The sequence below is a fragment of the Tinamus guttatus genome, unplaced genomic scaffold (genome assembly GCF_059628265.1).
Source record: "Tinamus guttatus ecotype Peru unplaced genomic scaffold, ASM5962826v1 Tinamus_guttatus_pri_ptg000690l, whole genome shotgun sequence".
NCBI classification, from domain to species: Eukaryota; Metazoa; Chordata; class Aves; order Tinamiformes; family Tinamidae; genus Tinamus; species Tinamus guttatus.
Window position 1 is genome coordinate 222,553 of NW_028289224.1, and position 16,027 is coordinate 238,579.

Consider the following 16,027-nt stretch of genomic DNA (forward strand, 5'->3'; position numbering starts at 1 on the left):
CAGGAACTCGGGCAATCCGTCTCCAAGGATTTGGGAAGTGCTGCGGCCACCGGCTCGCCCGGGCACAGAGCAAAGGTTGGGAAGCAAAAGCTGGAGCTCAGCACTCCGGGCACTAAAACAAAACCATTTTTCTATCTGACTTAGCAATATTTTGCATGCGAGCTGCTCACCTTATATGTCTTAAGTGAATTAATCCCTGCTATTGACACCAGGTTTCGACCTGCAACCACAAACGACTAGTAACAAAACACCACAAACATTTGGTGCCAAATAAATCTCATCCATCGGGATGTCTCTGTGTGGCTGCTTTAGGTGGACAACCTTGGATTATTATTATTAATTTTTTTTTAAAGACTTTAAGCACCCAAGTGATTTTCAGTATGCTACCAGTTGTGCACCAAATGCTGTTGCGCTTGGTGCTTTGTTTGAAAAAGAAAAAATATATATATCAAAGTCCTCATAGATTAGAGTTGACATCTCATACTTCCACCAACTGTTTCCCAAAGATATCTCCTATCTTGAAAACGGGAAGTTCAACCGGAATGGGGGGAAGTTTTCCAGCCAGTGGATGCTTTTAAAGACACCTCCTCAATGAGGCAGCATATAAGATTTTTTTTTCCAATGGAGAAATGCTTAAAATATAAAGGAGGTTTTCTTTCTCCTAATCAAACTCATAGAACCACACCAAAAAAACTGCAACCCTGAACAGATGCCCTGCAAGCCATGACATTTCTTTAAATACATAAAAAGCAAAGCACCTTGCCCAAGGATATCCATCCAAAGGAAAATATTTCGTGCAGCAAATTCAAGGAGTTGGTTTAGAAAAAAACATTTTAAAATAATAATAAAAAAACTCTGTGTTTTGTGCTCTCGGCTCCAAGTATTTAAGAGAACTGTCTGCGTTAATGACAGCCGTGTCCCACATCCCCTAGCAGCAGTCGTGACCTTCAGGCCTCCTGTGAGTGACAGGCTGACCCCGGGCTCTCCAGGGTGCAAGGTAAATGACAACCCACAAGAAAAAGAAAGAGAAGAGAAAGAAAAGTTGCTGCCGGCTTTGTAGCCAGAGCTTCCTAATAAAAACTAATTCAAACTGTCAGGGTGAAATGAAGAAAGTGTCAACAGGGGTTTTCAGAGAAATATTCCAAATGTTTGGCTGGCAAACCCAGCAGCTCAGCTCCCTGCCCCCAGCTGCCCCTCCAAAAGGGCTGGAAAATCCAATGTTGAAAGGAATTTTAATGGCTTGTCCCAGGGGACCCCAGCGGAGGCACCCGAAGGGACGTTCAGCTTCCCTGCCCGGACAAACCCCATAATCCCCGGGATGTCAAAGAGCTCCGAGCTCGCGCGGGAAGCGCCAGCGGAGCTGCTGGGGAAGCCCAGCATCCCTGTGAGCGATATAGGGCCCTTCTGCTGTCCTTTGAAACCTGGGCACTTTGTGGTGACCAAGAGCCTTGGGACCCACCAAAGGGAACAAGTTGCTACCAGGGAGCGGGTGAGATCCAGCTTGGTGATGGATGGGGCAAACGTCCTATGCTTCTCAACCAAGGAGCACGAGTACTGGGGCAACATGCAGCTTCAGGCCGTGCACAAAGCTCCAAGGAAGGGGAAAGCCCTTGTACAGCCCAAGTGCTTCCAGCTGGGAGCCACGAGCCCTCAGATGGGGTGAAGGACAGCCAGGTTCATGAGCACAAATAACTCCAAAATATCCTGGGGGGAACAGCCCCTACTTTTTCTACAAACCATGACTCCATCTCTGCAATGAGACGTACTTTGAAGACTTGGCAAGCTCTTGTCATTGCCAAAGGTGCCATTGCTCCAAGGATGACATCCCCTCCAGCCAGGAAAGGAGATACCAGGCCACTCGGCAGCACAACAGCTTGGGGAGGGGCACCTGCACTCGACTTATCCCAGATTTTTTGGCACAGGAAGAGTGCTGGAGCTATTGGGCTAGAACCCGAGCACAAACCCATACCTCAGGTGCAGGTCCTCGGAGAACTTCAGGCAAGCGTAGATGAACTCCTTAATCTGATTGTAAACCTTAGGCACAAACTCGGAGAAGGGGAACTTCTTTGGAAATGGCTGCTGTAAAACAGAGGAGACCCAAGGTGAGCGGAGGAGTCGACCTGCAGGAGGGGACAGCCCCGAGGCACGACCGCTGCCAGCCACATGTCCCAAGCAGCCAACTTGATTCGAGTATTTAGCCGAGTCCAGCAACGCAACAACACGCCAGCATTTATTGTATATTAGATAAACATTTCAGCCAAGTGAGAGACCAGATAATCACTTACAAATGGCCCTGTGGTGTGTAAGGGATTTGGGCTGGAAGGGAACTTGCAGCTAGAAAGGAGCAGGCAGAAGAAAGCTATTTCTCATCCCCACTCCCTTATCCTTATTAAAACAAGTGAAAAACAAACAAAATAAACCCTCCGCTGGGCTTCTTCACTTTTCTTTCCCACCGTGCCCCAGGTATTTTGCTCAGCCACCTCCCATGGTTAATGCCCAAGGTGGGCGCGAGGCTCCAACACCCAAAGCCAAGAGGAAACAGATATCCCATCACCTGAGCCCAGATCCAAGGAGCCCTAACAGTTTTGGGGAAGGATTTTGGCTTGCCTTTTTTTAAAAAAAAAAAAAAAAAAAACTCTAAACACTTAACTTGGACCGAAAAGCTCCCTTTCCTAATTAAGTTCACCAGGCTTGGAGCTCCCTGCTGCCAGATGCGGAGCACAAGGCCAAGCATGCTTTTAAGGGACACTGTCTAGGTCAAATTTGGCTACACTCTCAGGTTTTGCAAGCACACGTTTTTACAAAAGCCAAGATATACTGTTTTGCTGGACCTTTTTTTTTTAATATGAGCGATTAAAATAAATCAAGGTCAGTAAGATGGCTGATAAAACAGACACTGTGAGCTGAAAAGAAAATCAATGAGGTATCAGTACGCACACTGCCCTCTGCCCAGTGAGAGAAACACAACACAGGGAGAGGATATTTGTTCTTTTCTCCTCTCTTTTTTTAAAGACCCCTTTATTTTTAAGGGCTCTCAATGCTGACAGCAAGGGGCCTTTGGAATCGAGCTGCCCAGGCTTCCCACTTTCCAGGTTACCTTTTCGAGCTCAGCATCCTGGAATGGGAACTGTCCAACTATTTTCTTATAAATCTCTTCATTTGTTACCGGGATGGGGCTGTAGTTATCCAAATCAAGTATATTTCTAAAAAACAAAAGAAAGAAAAAAAGAGACAGCTACAGCAGCACTTCTTGCACTCGACAACCTCTCTATCAAAATTCACTTTGACAGAAAAGCCACCGCTCTGCGAGCGGCACCAACCCCAGTTCTACCCCTTTCCTGCTGCTCAGGGGACCCAGCTCTCCAGCAAGAGGTGCCAGGTAAAGATTTCATCTCCAGCAGCAAATCCCATGGGCCTAAAGCTTCTCCCCACATGTGTGAGAGCTGACAGTGTCTTTGCTGGAGCCATATGCCATGGTGTCTCCAAGCTCTCTGCCTTCAGCCCATACAAAACCCCTGGCCGTGGTTCAGTAGTGCTTTCACAAGCTTTTCACACAAGCTCTTCAGGTCCATCCTCCTATCAACTGCTGGAGGGGGATTCATAATGATCCACCATGTAAAGGGCTTGGCACGCACAAATTTATTGCATGCGTGATCCTCACACGTGAATTTAAGTGGGATTTCTCAGGTTCAAGGAGAGCCCACGCAAAGATCAACAGTGCCCAACATCAGACATGAGTTTGCCACTAATCTCTCTTAAAAGAGCGATTTTATTTACAGTCTAAATTTCCTTTGCAAGGGAAGTCTCATGAGGACACTGGTTTGCTGGAAGGGCTTCATACCTGAAAACTCCCGACCATTTCTTAAGCAGCGTTTCGCTGTACTGGTCTCGGATTTCCAACAGCATGTCGAAGAGCTGGTTCACTGGGAAGCCGTATCCCTGTTGGTGGGAAAGAGAACTATCAACTGGGACAAGGAAAAGGTCACCAAGAATTAATTAAATATCATTTTCTGCCTTAAAAAGGGAGGATGTGAGCAAACACAACCCGTTACACAACCACGGCTGCACGCCGCAGCTCATGGAGAAGATTAACGAGCAAGATTAACAGCAGCTGTCCACAGACACATACCTGGAGTGTATCTGCAAAGAGGACGATGAGGTTCTTCAAGTCCAACACCAAGCTTGGGTCGGAGCAGTAGGACTGCAGAAAGAGGGGGAAATGTAAGCATCTTTGAGCTCCCACGCAGTCAGATACATCTTCAAACCGCAACCAAGATCGCCTATCACGCTGGGCACGACCACGGCGTGAGCAGACAACCTCACCACGGTGAAACACGTAAAGTTTTGGACAGACTCTTACCAAATTTAGACTCAGTGATCATAAGCTGGAAAAGAAAACTGAGATTTAAAGCTCGCTGGAAACGCAAGGAGGAATGACTCCATTAATCAACGCAAACGACTGGAAGAGACACTTTTTCCATTTCCCTGTCCAAAAAAAGAAAGTCAGAAAGAAAGATAATGCCCTAAAGCTATCAGAAGTGATAAAAGATGTCCCAGGCCTACAGGCAAGGTAGAAAATCCAGGCACGGGAGCGTGCCTGGGTGGAAAGAGGCAGAAGAGCCTTGCCAAGGCCAGAGCAAACAGGGCACGGGCAGCACGGCCCCGTTGAGGGGTTGGGGATTGCACGGTCAGCGTGACGGCCACGGGAACAGTGTTGGGAAATTGTGCAAAACACCACGATTCCCAGGAAAAAAAAAAGTCTTCTCCTGGCAACCACTTCAGATACTAAGTTTGGCATCACTTAAAACAACTTGTCAAGACAACGGAGTTGGTAAAAGTGAAAAAATTCAGTGTTTGTACACATTCTACTCTCATGGCTTGCAGACTAGCAGAAAGCCTCCAACTGGAGATAAAAACACACCTAAAAACAGCTTTACAGCAGAGCTGCTGAGCAACGTCGCCAAGAGACGTGAACCGGCGGGGAGGAGCGCAGCGACGAGAGGCGCCGGGCGGCCAGGAGGACGCGGAGCCTCCGCATCCAGTCCCAGGGTTTTCTCCGAATTGCGCGAGGGAGAAGAGCTGGAAAGCGTTAATGCTAATGGGAGTGTTAATGCACACAAAATGAGAAGAGAGCTGGGCTGGTTTTTGCATTGGCTTGGGTTTTTTTTTTTTTTTTTTTTGCTCAAGCAGAGAAATAACAGTGATAAGTCTTTGTTGTTGTTGTTTTTTTTACAAACTTTCATTATTCTTGAGTAAAGAAATCTATTTCCTGTCATCTTAAGCATATACTTTTTGTAGTCTGACAGTATCCCATCGTTGCCATTAACTCTGAGATCACAGTATCAAAAAGGCTCATGCTTCAGTGTGCCAAATACAGGCTTTTTCCTCCTCAGTTTTACAGGACAAACTGTCTCCCTCTGCTGGTGCAACTCCTAAGTGATCAACCAAACAACAGAAAACACCCTATCACTCTTTTATAATTTCCAGTCCATCCCCGCAAATGGAAGTTTGGTCAAAGGAAACACAGCACACAGAGTCGAGAAAGCTGGAGGTTCCTTCTGGATAACAGCCGTCTGTCTTCACTTTACTGGGTTTAAAAAAATCACAGACAGGGAGGCCAAACAAAGAATGCTCCTGTGAAAAGCATGTCAAAGCATCCTCAAGCAACAGCCGAGCGCTCCGCGCCCTTCACTTACCGAGTGCGTCCTCAGCGCCGCAATCGTTTTGGATAAAGCCATCTCCCACAGCTCATCAATATAGGCTCTGTTTACCAAGCCCTGGGTCGTATGCAAGATGTGATCTTCAACTACAAAAAACCTGGTGGGAAGGAGAAACCAGCAGGGCTGTCAAGAGTTTGGAGGTTGCAAAGCCTCAGCAGACACTGCATGCCCCGGACGTGCAGAATTTGCCCGTGCAGAAGTCTCCGGAGCAAGCTCAGGTTTGCAGGATTACCTGCCCTGGATATAACCAATGCTAAACATGTTTATTCACACTCATTTTCAACACTACAGGATTTGACATTAAGCTTCGCTGTATTACACAAATGAGCTGCAAGACTCATTTGAGAGCTCCTAATGATGCAACTCCGTATATGCACAAAAGAAGAATTTTGCCTTTTGAAATCTTCCACCCCGTTATTTAGAAGAAGACCGCTAATTAGATCCTATCCTGGCTGGCAGCAATCGCATTGCAACTGGTTAACTGCAGGGAAAATACTCTGGAGCGCCTGGATGCACCACACACTCACGCACATTTAAAGGCAACCAATTCACTCCAATCTCCAGTTAAATGTATTGATACAAAAGAAACAATCTGGCTTCGGGACCAAGCATCACACAATATGTTTTAACATATGGCAATGCACAAAACTAAAGCTGTTTTTAGGGGAAATCCAGCCAACAAGTGCAGAGCCATGCTAGAAGGACAGCGGCATGTCCCACGCTCATGATTACTGCTATACATGGACAATTTAACAGCGATCTCAGCTGAATTTGCCTACCCTCTCTTTGCATTAGGGTCTTAAGCTCCCCTTGCTTAGCCATCAGGAAGACTCTTGTCAAATCAGACTGCAGAAAGAGAGGCTGGATATTGGCTTTAGATTTGCCCCCTATATAGCAGGAAAGTTATCCAATATCATCTGATATTACAGAATCCTAGGCCGGGGGACTATTCATTGCATTATCAGAGCAAGTAGCTGCACATGGTCCACAAAGTTTATTTATCCCAAGTTTTTGGAAACACAGAGTGCATGGACCGGTCCCAAAGCACTTGCCCTAGTGACACAGCCAAGCTTTCTGGCACTATAAAATAAAATATACCTCTACTTGCAAATGCTGAAGGAGTCCTGACTGAATTTGTCCTGCTTTGCCTCCTTTAAAGGACTATCCAAAAAAAGCCACGCCATGTCTTCCTCTTTTTTTTTCTTTTTGGGCCATTCAACAACCCCGGGCGCACACATTTAGCGAGCGTGTATATAAAAAGAGTACCTACCCTACAATTTGATTAAAATACTTCCTGTAGCCGTCTAGCGTTTCGTGCTGCAACAAAGCAGAAGTGAGCGAGGATTAACACAAAGGCGGCCGCCGGAATCGGAACCAACCCTGCGGCCACCCGAGGCGCCGCGGCAGCACCGAGACCCCGCGGCGCCCTCATACCATGTTGGAAGGAGGCTGTAGGACCAGGCGAGCTTGTTTTCTCCGCTGCTTCCTGTAGTAGTTCTCAAAGGTCTCGCGGGCTCCCTGGTAAACAGAAGGAACTCAATTCAAGCCACCAGCCTTTGGGCTCATCCAGCCCCCTTTCGCATGGAAACTGCCATGTTTAAGACGCCAAGTGCCATCTCTTCCTGCCCATCTGTGTCATGCTTGTTTACTTGATGATCTTGAAGGTCTTTTCCGACCATAACGACTCTATGATTCTGTGCTTTCCTATAAAACTTGGTCCAAATACCTGATAACTGAGAGTTTTACTCCAGGCACTGAATCAAGCAACAGGTTACTGAGATACCCAAGGATCTGGTGAGCTCCTCCGTATTCACCCTCCAGCATCCCTGGGCACATGTGGTCGTGCAGCGATGGAGGACCAGCTTCTTCACCACACCATAACGTGAAAACCCATCTGATCTTGCTCACTCAACCCTGGGGACAGTGAACCCACCAAATTGCTGGTGTTAGCAAAAAGAGGGCCCAACCAATGCCAAAAAGCAGCAGAAATCCCTACATGGAGACACAGGTGAGGCAGTGCCATTACAGCCACAACAGTTGAAGGATTTAAGAAATAGAAGTGGTTGGTAGTGTTATTTTGTAGGTGGCTTCCTTTACCAAGCCAGCCTAGATCTGAGCATCCCCACCCAGGCAGCACAATAAAACTGCAAAGATCCTCAGATGCCATCAACCTGATGAGCCGTCCCGTCCCGACCTTCAGCTACCGCCCAGGTCCCCTAGGCTATGTAAAACCCGGCTGTTTCATCCTTGCCTATTCCTTCCTCCCCCACACCCCTATTGTTTTTATGTCTGAAATTGGATTAGAAACACTTCAGAGAAGGGACACCGGCTTGCTTTGAACTGGCGAGCGCCAAAAATCTCGTTTGGAATTCGCAAAACAAACAAAACGTAACAACAAATATCACCTGCCTGAGAAAGACACCAGACTTTAACCTTTTCTACTAAAGAAAGAAAGAAAAAGGGTAATTTAATGACCCTCCTACACCCATTACTTGAGTTGTCTGCCTTAAAGGGTCTTGGGAAATTAATGTGATTACCTTTATGGAGCTTCAGTCGAACTTGCTCCCTTCCTTCCTTCTGCAACTAGGGCTCCAGGTGTGAGAAGATCCACTGATCTTCTACCCCCTTCTCCAGGTGACTGTCCCTGGTCCCAAACTCACTTTTTGTGAAGGACAAAGTCCCCATTCAGTGACCTCAAACAAAGGTACAAGGATGCTCCAGCTGGAGCAATACAAGAAATACAATTCCCCAATAACTTTGGGAAGCTTGCAGTGTCCCTCCAAAAGACAACTCTGAGAGGAACTGGTCCTGTTTCTAGGTTCTGCAGCAAGGCTCTCTGATGAGCAAAGCCTGCTTTTCTAGAACTAAATATGAACCTTTTTCACAGGACCCGCAAGTCTCCTTTCACAGGCTTGGAAACAGCATTTCACGGGACCCTCGTGCTACCCTTCCCCTCCGAGTCTTGACAACACAACTGGAGAACCAAGAACCGGAGAACCAGGTTATCCCTTTCCCAGCCATGTCATAAACCTTGCTGTGCCTCATCTCTCAAAAAAAAAAACCCAAAAACCCCTCTTGGAAAAGCAACTCCTGGCTTGATTCCAGGGATGGACAGCCCCAGCTAAGGCGAGAGCACACGGAGCTCAACCCAACCTCCAGCACGGGACATCCACATGTGACTCAGCCACCCTCAAACCAGCCACCGTCATTAACAAAACTGCACCCAAGTCCCTAGGTAAATAACTGCCCTTTACTGAGCAAGCTGCCATCTCATCTAACAAAACACTGGGGATAAGCTGCAAGCTACACTTGCTTTGAAAATGTTTTTTATTGATGGCTTTGATGAAGATGAAGCATTTGGCTCCACTTTACAAAGCTCTCTGCGAATTGACCAAATTTGGGACTCATTTTCAGATGAAAAATGTTTTCTACTGTAAGCAAACGTGATATGAACTCAGCTCAAGATATCGTGTTAGAAATTTACTATAAACCAGCTCTGCACTTTGGAGCAAAGCCTCTTCATTCCCATAGGATGATCCTTAGAAAACTTTGAGGCTGGAACTTCCTTGTTTCAGTAAGACAAAGAGCTTGAACAGCACGAGAGGAGAAGACCTAAAGGGAGAAGAAGATCCAAGAACTTTTAAAGCATTCCTCCCAAAACGTACCCTATCTTCACATTTTAATAGATTCCCTAATGTCTAAGGCCAAGAGACCTGCTGATTTGACCGAAACCATCACCCTCCCAATGCTACTGTTCTCTGTTTTTCCTTTCTTGAGCAGATTTTAAATGTCCCAAACACTGCAATGAACAAATATCCCTCATCCCCAATATTCTATCTTGATGCTCCCCATGTTTTCATTATGCACAACCACATCATTTTCTCTGAAGTCCATTCCCCCATCATCCTCCTAGACTTTCTTACTGGTCAGGTATTATATTCTCCTAGGAATGGGAAGTTCTCTTTCTCCTTGGTGGCAGTTTCAGCTAGACCACTCAGTTTCACGCATTTGATCTATTTAAGGCCATTCAACTTATCAGGTTCAGAAAGTAGTCTCCTTCTTCTGTGTACTCTACTTTGTTAATATCATTTTCCTTTGTGTTAAGAAAAAAAAAGAAAAAAGAAAAACAAACAAACAAGCAAAAAGAAGCCACGCCAAAATCCATCCAGAACATGCGGTTGCAAGACCCCATGTTTTATAGGTTGCTCATCTAGACACACCAAACAGGATTTCTACTTAGATCCTGTTCTCCTCTCACACCTCATGCATGGTGGTTATTCACATTGAAGTGGTTATTCACATTAACCAGCACTGTCAATACCTTTTTTTCAGATCTGAGCACACACGTGCCCTGCCCATGGTTGCTGTGTCCTCTCGGTGGGAACCAAGCCAACCTTCTCCCCGTTATGCTCTTAAAAGCAACTATCTAAAAAGAAAAAGATGTGATGCACCTGCAACATCTTGTTGTTGTAAACTAGTTTCATAGTCCATATGCAGTTTTTAAGAGGATCACAGTAGCCCTGACAGCTGTGACAACCTGGGAAATAAGACTGGAAGGAGCAACTCCCAGCTCTGGCCTTCCACTGCTGTCCCACCTCAGCATGGTCTATAGTTAGTCCTCAGACAGAAACCCAATGCTGGTTATAAGTGTCTTAGAAAGGCAGGGTCCTTGTTCCTTCAGAGCTTCCTGTAGCTGGGGGAAAGGCTGTAGCCTTCCCCTGTAACTGGGGGAAAGCAGGTAAGCAGGAGAAAGGAGGTTCCTCACTTATCCATCAATTTAATAGGAACAGGTTTCACCCCAGTTCTCAACCCAGGCTACTTAAGCAAGGAGGAAGACTCCAAAGCTACACTTCCAAATTACACATTTATTGTAATCACTGGTCCAGGAAAAACCCTCCATAACACCTCATATTTTTAAAATTACCGGGCAGAATGTTCCTTCTCAAATTAGCTTCAGAGTTCACAGAGCTGGCAATGAGAGGCAGATAATTAAGACAGTAGATGAGTACTGCATAAGGGAAAACAGAATATAATCACAAGAATGCAAAAAAAACAGCGGCTAAAAAAATCCAAAGAAGTTTCATAACTCAGGAGTGGCGGAGAGCCGAAAGTAAATCTAGTTGTGAATTATAAAGGGAAAATGTGCTGTAAGTTTCCTGCAATCTATTTGCCGCTGTCCTCAGCAAATAACTCAAATATGCAGCAAAGGGGGGGTTCTGCATTCAGAACGCGCAGACGATGAGGTCTCACATCAATAAATTTCTGCTTCCTTTATTGACCTGGAAGCAGAAAGCACCCCGTGCGGCTGTACATAATAATAATAATAATAATAATAATTTACCAGCAGCGCGTGACGGCAGGAAGCGTGCCCACGATAACCCGTGACTCCAACGCAGCCGTTACGGGCTGCAACATCTCACAGGCTTCACGGTCCTTGCAACATTTCCCCAGAAACCAGTGGATCTCCTAGATTCTTACATTAAGATGTGGGTCCAAGCATCTACCAAGCACGTCATTCTTAACACTGCAGCTCCGCTTGAAGCAGAGAGGTCAAGAATGAACCTGGCTCTTTTCCTTGTTAGAGAGACTCTTAAACCCATGGTCCATCTGGATTTAGTAATGTATTCACATTTGCTACTGCATGACCTGGATTTTTCTTATATTTATCTCTGGCTTTCCCTGGCTCTTCATCCTCCTTTGACTTTGGTCCATGGAAATTCTCAGTCAGGTTTCAGAAACTCTCCCATCCTTAAACGAGACTTGCACAGCAGCTCACAAAAGCCCAGTGAACATTAGCTGCTCCACTCCTACAAAGCCCAGCTCGAGGACTTAGGTAACTCTTTGCCTTCAGATGGTCCCTGATTCACATGGAGAATTGAAAGTGAATCTTCCCAAATCTAGAATTTTGTTGTATCCAAGTCAGGATGTCATAGTCTGAAGGAGCGATCAGATAAATGGGTAAATCAACTCAGTGCATAGTTGGGTTCAGGGGGGCACGATTAATCCCTTGGACACTACAGGCAGGACAGTCCTGATGAACATCTGGATCAAGGACCTGCTCTCACCTGCTTTGCAGATGGCACCAAGCTGTGGGGCAAAGTCATTCGAGGGCAGGGCTACTGTTCAAGAGGGCTCTCAAGAGCCTGGAGGAACGGGCCAAGTGGGACCCGATCAAATTCAACAAGGACAACAGCCAAGTCGCACACGTGGGAAGGAAGACCCCTTGCAGGACCAGGCTGGGGAGCACCTGCCTGGGGAGCTGCTCTGAGGACAGGGACCCTGAGGTCTGGCACACAGCAGGATGAACGTGGGCCAGCACCGTTCCTTGCGATGAAGGCTGCCAACAGGATCCTGGGATCCAACAGATGCCTTCTAGTTCCTGCAAGGAGACCATCAAGATGATGGAGCTGGAGGTGCATGGCAGGAAAAGCTAAGATAATGGTGTAAGGAAAATAGAGCATTCTGATGGGAGGTAACACAAAGCTTTCTCACAGAAAGAACTGTCGGGCAGAGCAGGCTGCCCAGCGTGGTTTCACAGGCTGCGCTTGGACGTTTTTAAGACCAGAATTCACAAAGCCCTGAGCAACTTGGTCTGGTCTCAGAGTGACCTGCTTTGAGCGGGAGGTTGGACTAGAGGCCTCCTGAGGTCCTGTCCTCCCCGAAAAGGCTGAAAACAGCCCTTTGCCAACAGCTCACACACAGGCTTTGAAGCCTTCTTGAAGTTTTTTGGAGTTATTAAAGTATTGAATATTGAAGTATTCTGAAGTTATATCCATAGTTTGGCCAATCTCACTTTCATTTTAACAGGTAACAGCATGTTCTTTTTTAAACACGTCAGAGAGCCAGGGTGCTGTGATTTGTCTCCCCTCACCTGGCTGAACGGTGCCCTATAGCCAGCCCGTTTCGCTTCCATTTGCCTGCGAGCGCCAAACAACACTTGGCATCATACCAGTACCGAAGAGACACTCGGTCAAGCTTTGACCTCACTTCTGCTTGCCTCTGGTCATCCCAGACTTTCACAGGCTCACCCAGAGCCAGACCCTCACTCGCAACTGCTACCCCAAGGCACCCAATGCTGGCCCACAGCAGTTTGGAAGCCACACACCTGGTCAAAAACAGCACACACATCTTTTTAATCCTCCAAAAACCCACGTCTTACACCCAAATTATCTACAAAGGGCAGTGTTTTTTAAGGAGACACAACCACCTGGCACTTAAAGAAGCCAAAGAAGCCATGTACACTAGCTGGAAAGAAGTTTCAAAAAGATGAGGTTGGAAAAAAAATAGCTTAGCGTGTCCTGAAGATCTTTCAAGCCAAGGAACGCCAGTAGCCACTAACAAAACACAAAGAAAAGTCCAACTATTAGGCAAATGCTCAACTCTACAAACATAAATATTCCTCAACGACTTCACGTGGGTACACGTGCAGGTGCTCCGCATTAAGGACGCGTGTGCTTTCCTGAACCGGGATCAAAAAGGAGCCCTCCACTCGCCCGCTGGAACCGCCTGTTTACTGTAAACATCACCTCCATACTGCAAACAAAAAGATAAAACTCACCAGAAAAGTGCGCGGGGGCGAGGCGAGCGCGAGGGCTGCGGCTCCGCGGCTCCCGGGCGAGCGCTGCCGCGTGCTCCGACCGCGTCTCCCCCTCGCTTGGCCCGGAGATGTGGAAAGGTGCCCTCCGCGAGGCAACGGAGCAGGTTGCCCAGAGCTGCCGGGGAGTCTGCAGCCTTGGGTATGTTCAAAAGCCCTCTGGATATGGCGCAACGCGGACTAGGGACACGGCTTGAGCAAGGGGGTTGGAGCAGGTCGGGTCTCCTGAGGTCCCTTCCAACCTCCGCGGCTCTGTGACTCTGTGACAATGGAGTACTTTTTGGTTCTCGCTAGGCCCTTCCAAGGGAATTCTGACCAGTGAAGAGCACACAAGTGCACTGAGCTTGAGAAGATATAGGAGTGAATCCACTCCTGGAGTATGATCTTTCCATGACCTGCACCTGCTCCTAAAAGGGCCCCCAACACCCTCAGGGAGCCATTTCCTTCCCATCACTGCATCTGAACCAACCCTTGCAGCAGGCAGTACCTGTTCTTACCTCCGCCCAGTCAGGCTGCCCCAAACAGGCCCCTTTGCAGAGAAGAACAGCAAAACCCACCTCTCTCAGGGAGCAAATCCCACGTTTCCATGTGCCACACGATCAGTGCAACAGGAATTTGATGCTTTCCCATGCATCAGAGCTTGTTTTCCACCAAACTGCACTGACAGAAACCTGTTGCCTTACTAGATTTTTGCTCAAGTGCTTTAAAAACTGAGGCCTTGCAGAGTGCAGGAAGGCCAAAGGGCACGAGCGGAGTCTGTGCCAAGGGGGAAGAGCAGTCCAGAAACTGCGTAGTACCAGGATGGGGCCGCAAGCTATTGGAATAAAGGAAACTAAAAGAGAACTAAGGAGAGAGATAAGAGTAGAAGAGCGACCAAGAAAGCTCCTTAGAAGCCTCCTTAGAAGTTCTGGACTGTGTATTTAAGTTAATGGTGGCATGAGGGTCACCGCTACTATTGAGGAGATTCCTTGGGGTCCCCCCGGACAGCTTCCCACCGCCTCCGGCCACTTCGTCCACGAAGCTGTTAACCACAGAGGAGGCCAGGGCGGATCTTACCCCTTTCTCCCCCTGGCTCCGGGGTGGACTCGCCGCAGCAACCCTCTCAACGGGCTGAGCTCCTCCGTCTGGGAGCACAAGGACATTCCCCCGTGCCGGGCTCGCCGGGCATCGCTGTTCTCCCGAGGGGAAGCAGAGCTATTTTCCATTCGGGCTACAGCGAGAAGCCCTTAATTCCGCGCTCCCGGGTGCAGCTGGAGCTCCATTTTAACCGCGCGGGAGCGGAGATGGTTTTATAACGGGGAGACGGCTGAAAAGGCCACTTGGATATAGTTGCCCAGAAAAAGGGGAGAGCTTTTCATGCCGCCCCGTAACGAGGGTCAGCGGGATATTACCCTTCACCACGTGGCTAATTGGCGCAGCGGGCCTAATACTCTATTTGCCTTTCTTTCAAAAAGGATAAAAAACCTACAAAAAAGATGGCCCTAGAGATTAAGCTGTGCTAAAACAAAACAAAACAAAACAAAAAAAAAAAAACGAAAAGGAGGAAAAAGAGAAGGAAAAAGGAAAAAGAGACATGCAAGGAGGAGATGCCCTCTAATGTCCAAGGCTGGAAGCAGCCAGGCAGTGGAGAGGGAGCCGTGCCTGGAGCGGCAGAGCAGCCAGATCACAAGCTTGGCTTTTGCAATCACCTCCTGGCCCTGTCCTGTGCATCATGGCAGTCATTTATTTAATACATTAAAAATAGGATCTTTCTGAGGGGCATGGGCTTGGCTAGGTCCTTTTGGAGCAGGCACGAGCCCCATCCCATAAAAACATGATTGACCCAAATCCATAATTTCTAGCCCCAGCAGAAACACACTCCTTAGAAGCAGCACCCAGCATCCCGCTCCTGCTCCATGCGGAGCCGACTGCTCCTGCCGGCTCCCTTTGCTCGAGGTGGAAGCACAGGACAACCCCCCTTGTCGCCAGGTCCATGGGCACCGGCCAAGCTCTCACCACCGCCTCCCCATGCCCAAAACCCGACGCGAGCGGCTTCCCCGCCACCTCTGCTCTCAGGATTGCAAACACAGCCCTGAACTTTTGGCCTCAGCCTTAGAAGGAATCGCGATCCTTACGCAGCGCGCCTGGCCTTCCGTGGAAAGAAGTAACTGTTTCCTGATCCTCGCAACTGCAGGGGGTGGGAAGGAGAGAGAGGCATGAAAAATGAATATAAAGGGCAATTCTGCAACCCAGGAAAGACACATTTCTTAAATGCACCAAATTCTTTAGGCTCATTCACTTCTACCTACTGCTGTAAGTGGGGGAATAAAAATAATGGGCAATCTGCAGTTTTAAGAGAGTTGCCGACTCGGATCCATAAAACAGCTATAACTATTTCCATCTCATTAAGGAAAAAAGAAAGATCAAAAAGCCTAATTTCTCTCAAGCTCCTGTCAACATGGGAGAGCCATGGCCAGGGAAGAGCAACCCAAGACCTGGACACGTATTCCAGCTTTTGCAGTGCCCTCTGTTCCTGCCCTCGCACACGGTGCCCCTGCTCCGCGCGAGGACCGGGCCGTGGGCAGGTCCAGGCTCAAAGCCACTGTTTTGGGGCAAAACGAGTTCTCTGACAAGCAGCAGTAGATCTTGCAAATACTCCAGGATGCAAACACCGCTTCAGTCACATATTTAGTAGGCTTAAATGTTAACCCGAAATGTGTTTTCTTTTGTGTTT

General features: G+C 47.7%; 1 protein-coding gene across 5 annotated transcripts in view; it reads right to left on the reverse strand.

Moving 5' to 3' along the window:
- The window catches only part of EXOC6B (exocyst complex component 6B), a 215,576-nt gene that overhangs the window by 86,576 nt on the left and 112,973 nt on the right, over positions 1-16,027 (reverse strand). For all 5 annotated transcript variants that reach the window (XM_088536658.1, XM_088536656.1, XM_088536657.1 and 2 more), the window contains 7 exons: positions 7,155-7,238; positions 6,991-7,037; positions 5,697-5,817; positions 4,130-4,201; positions 3,842-3,939; positions 3,098-3,203; positions 1,970-2,079 (listed from right to left, as the gene is read on the reverse strand). In XM_088536658.1, the coding sequence (XP_088392784.1) occupies positions 1,970-2,079; positions 3,098-3,203; positions 3,842-3,939; positions 4,130-4,201; positions 5,697-5,817; positions 6,991-7,037; positions 7,155-7,238 (638 nt within the window). The remainder of the gene's footprint in view (positions 1-1,969; positions 2,080-3,097; positions 3,204-3,841; positions 3,940-4,129; positions 4,202-5,696; positions 5,818-6,990; positions 7,038-7,154; positions 7,239-16,027) is intronic.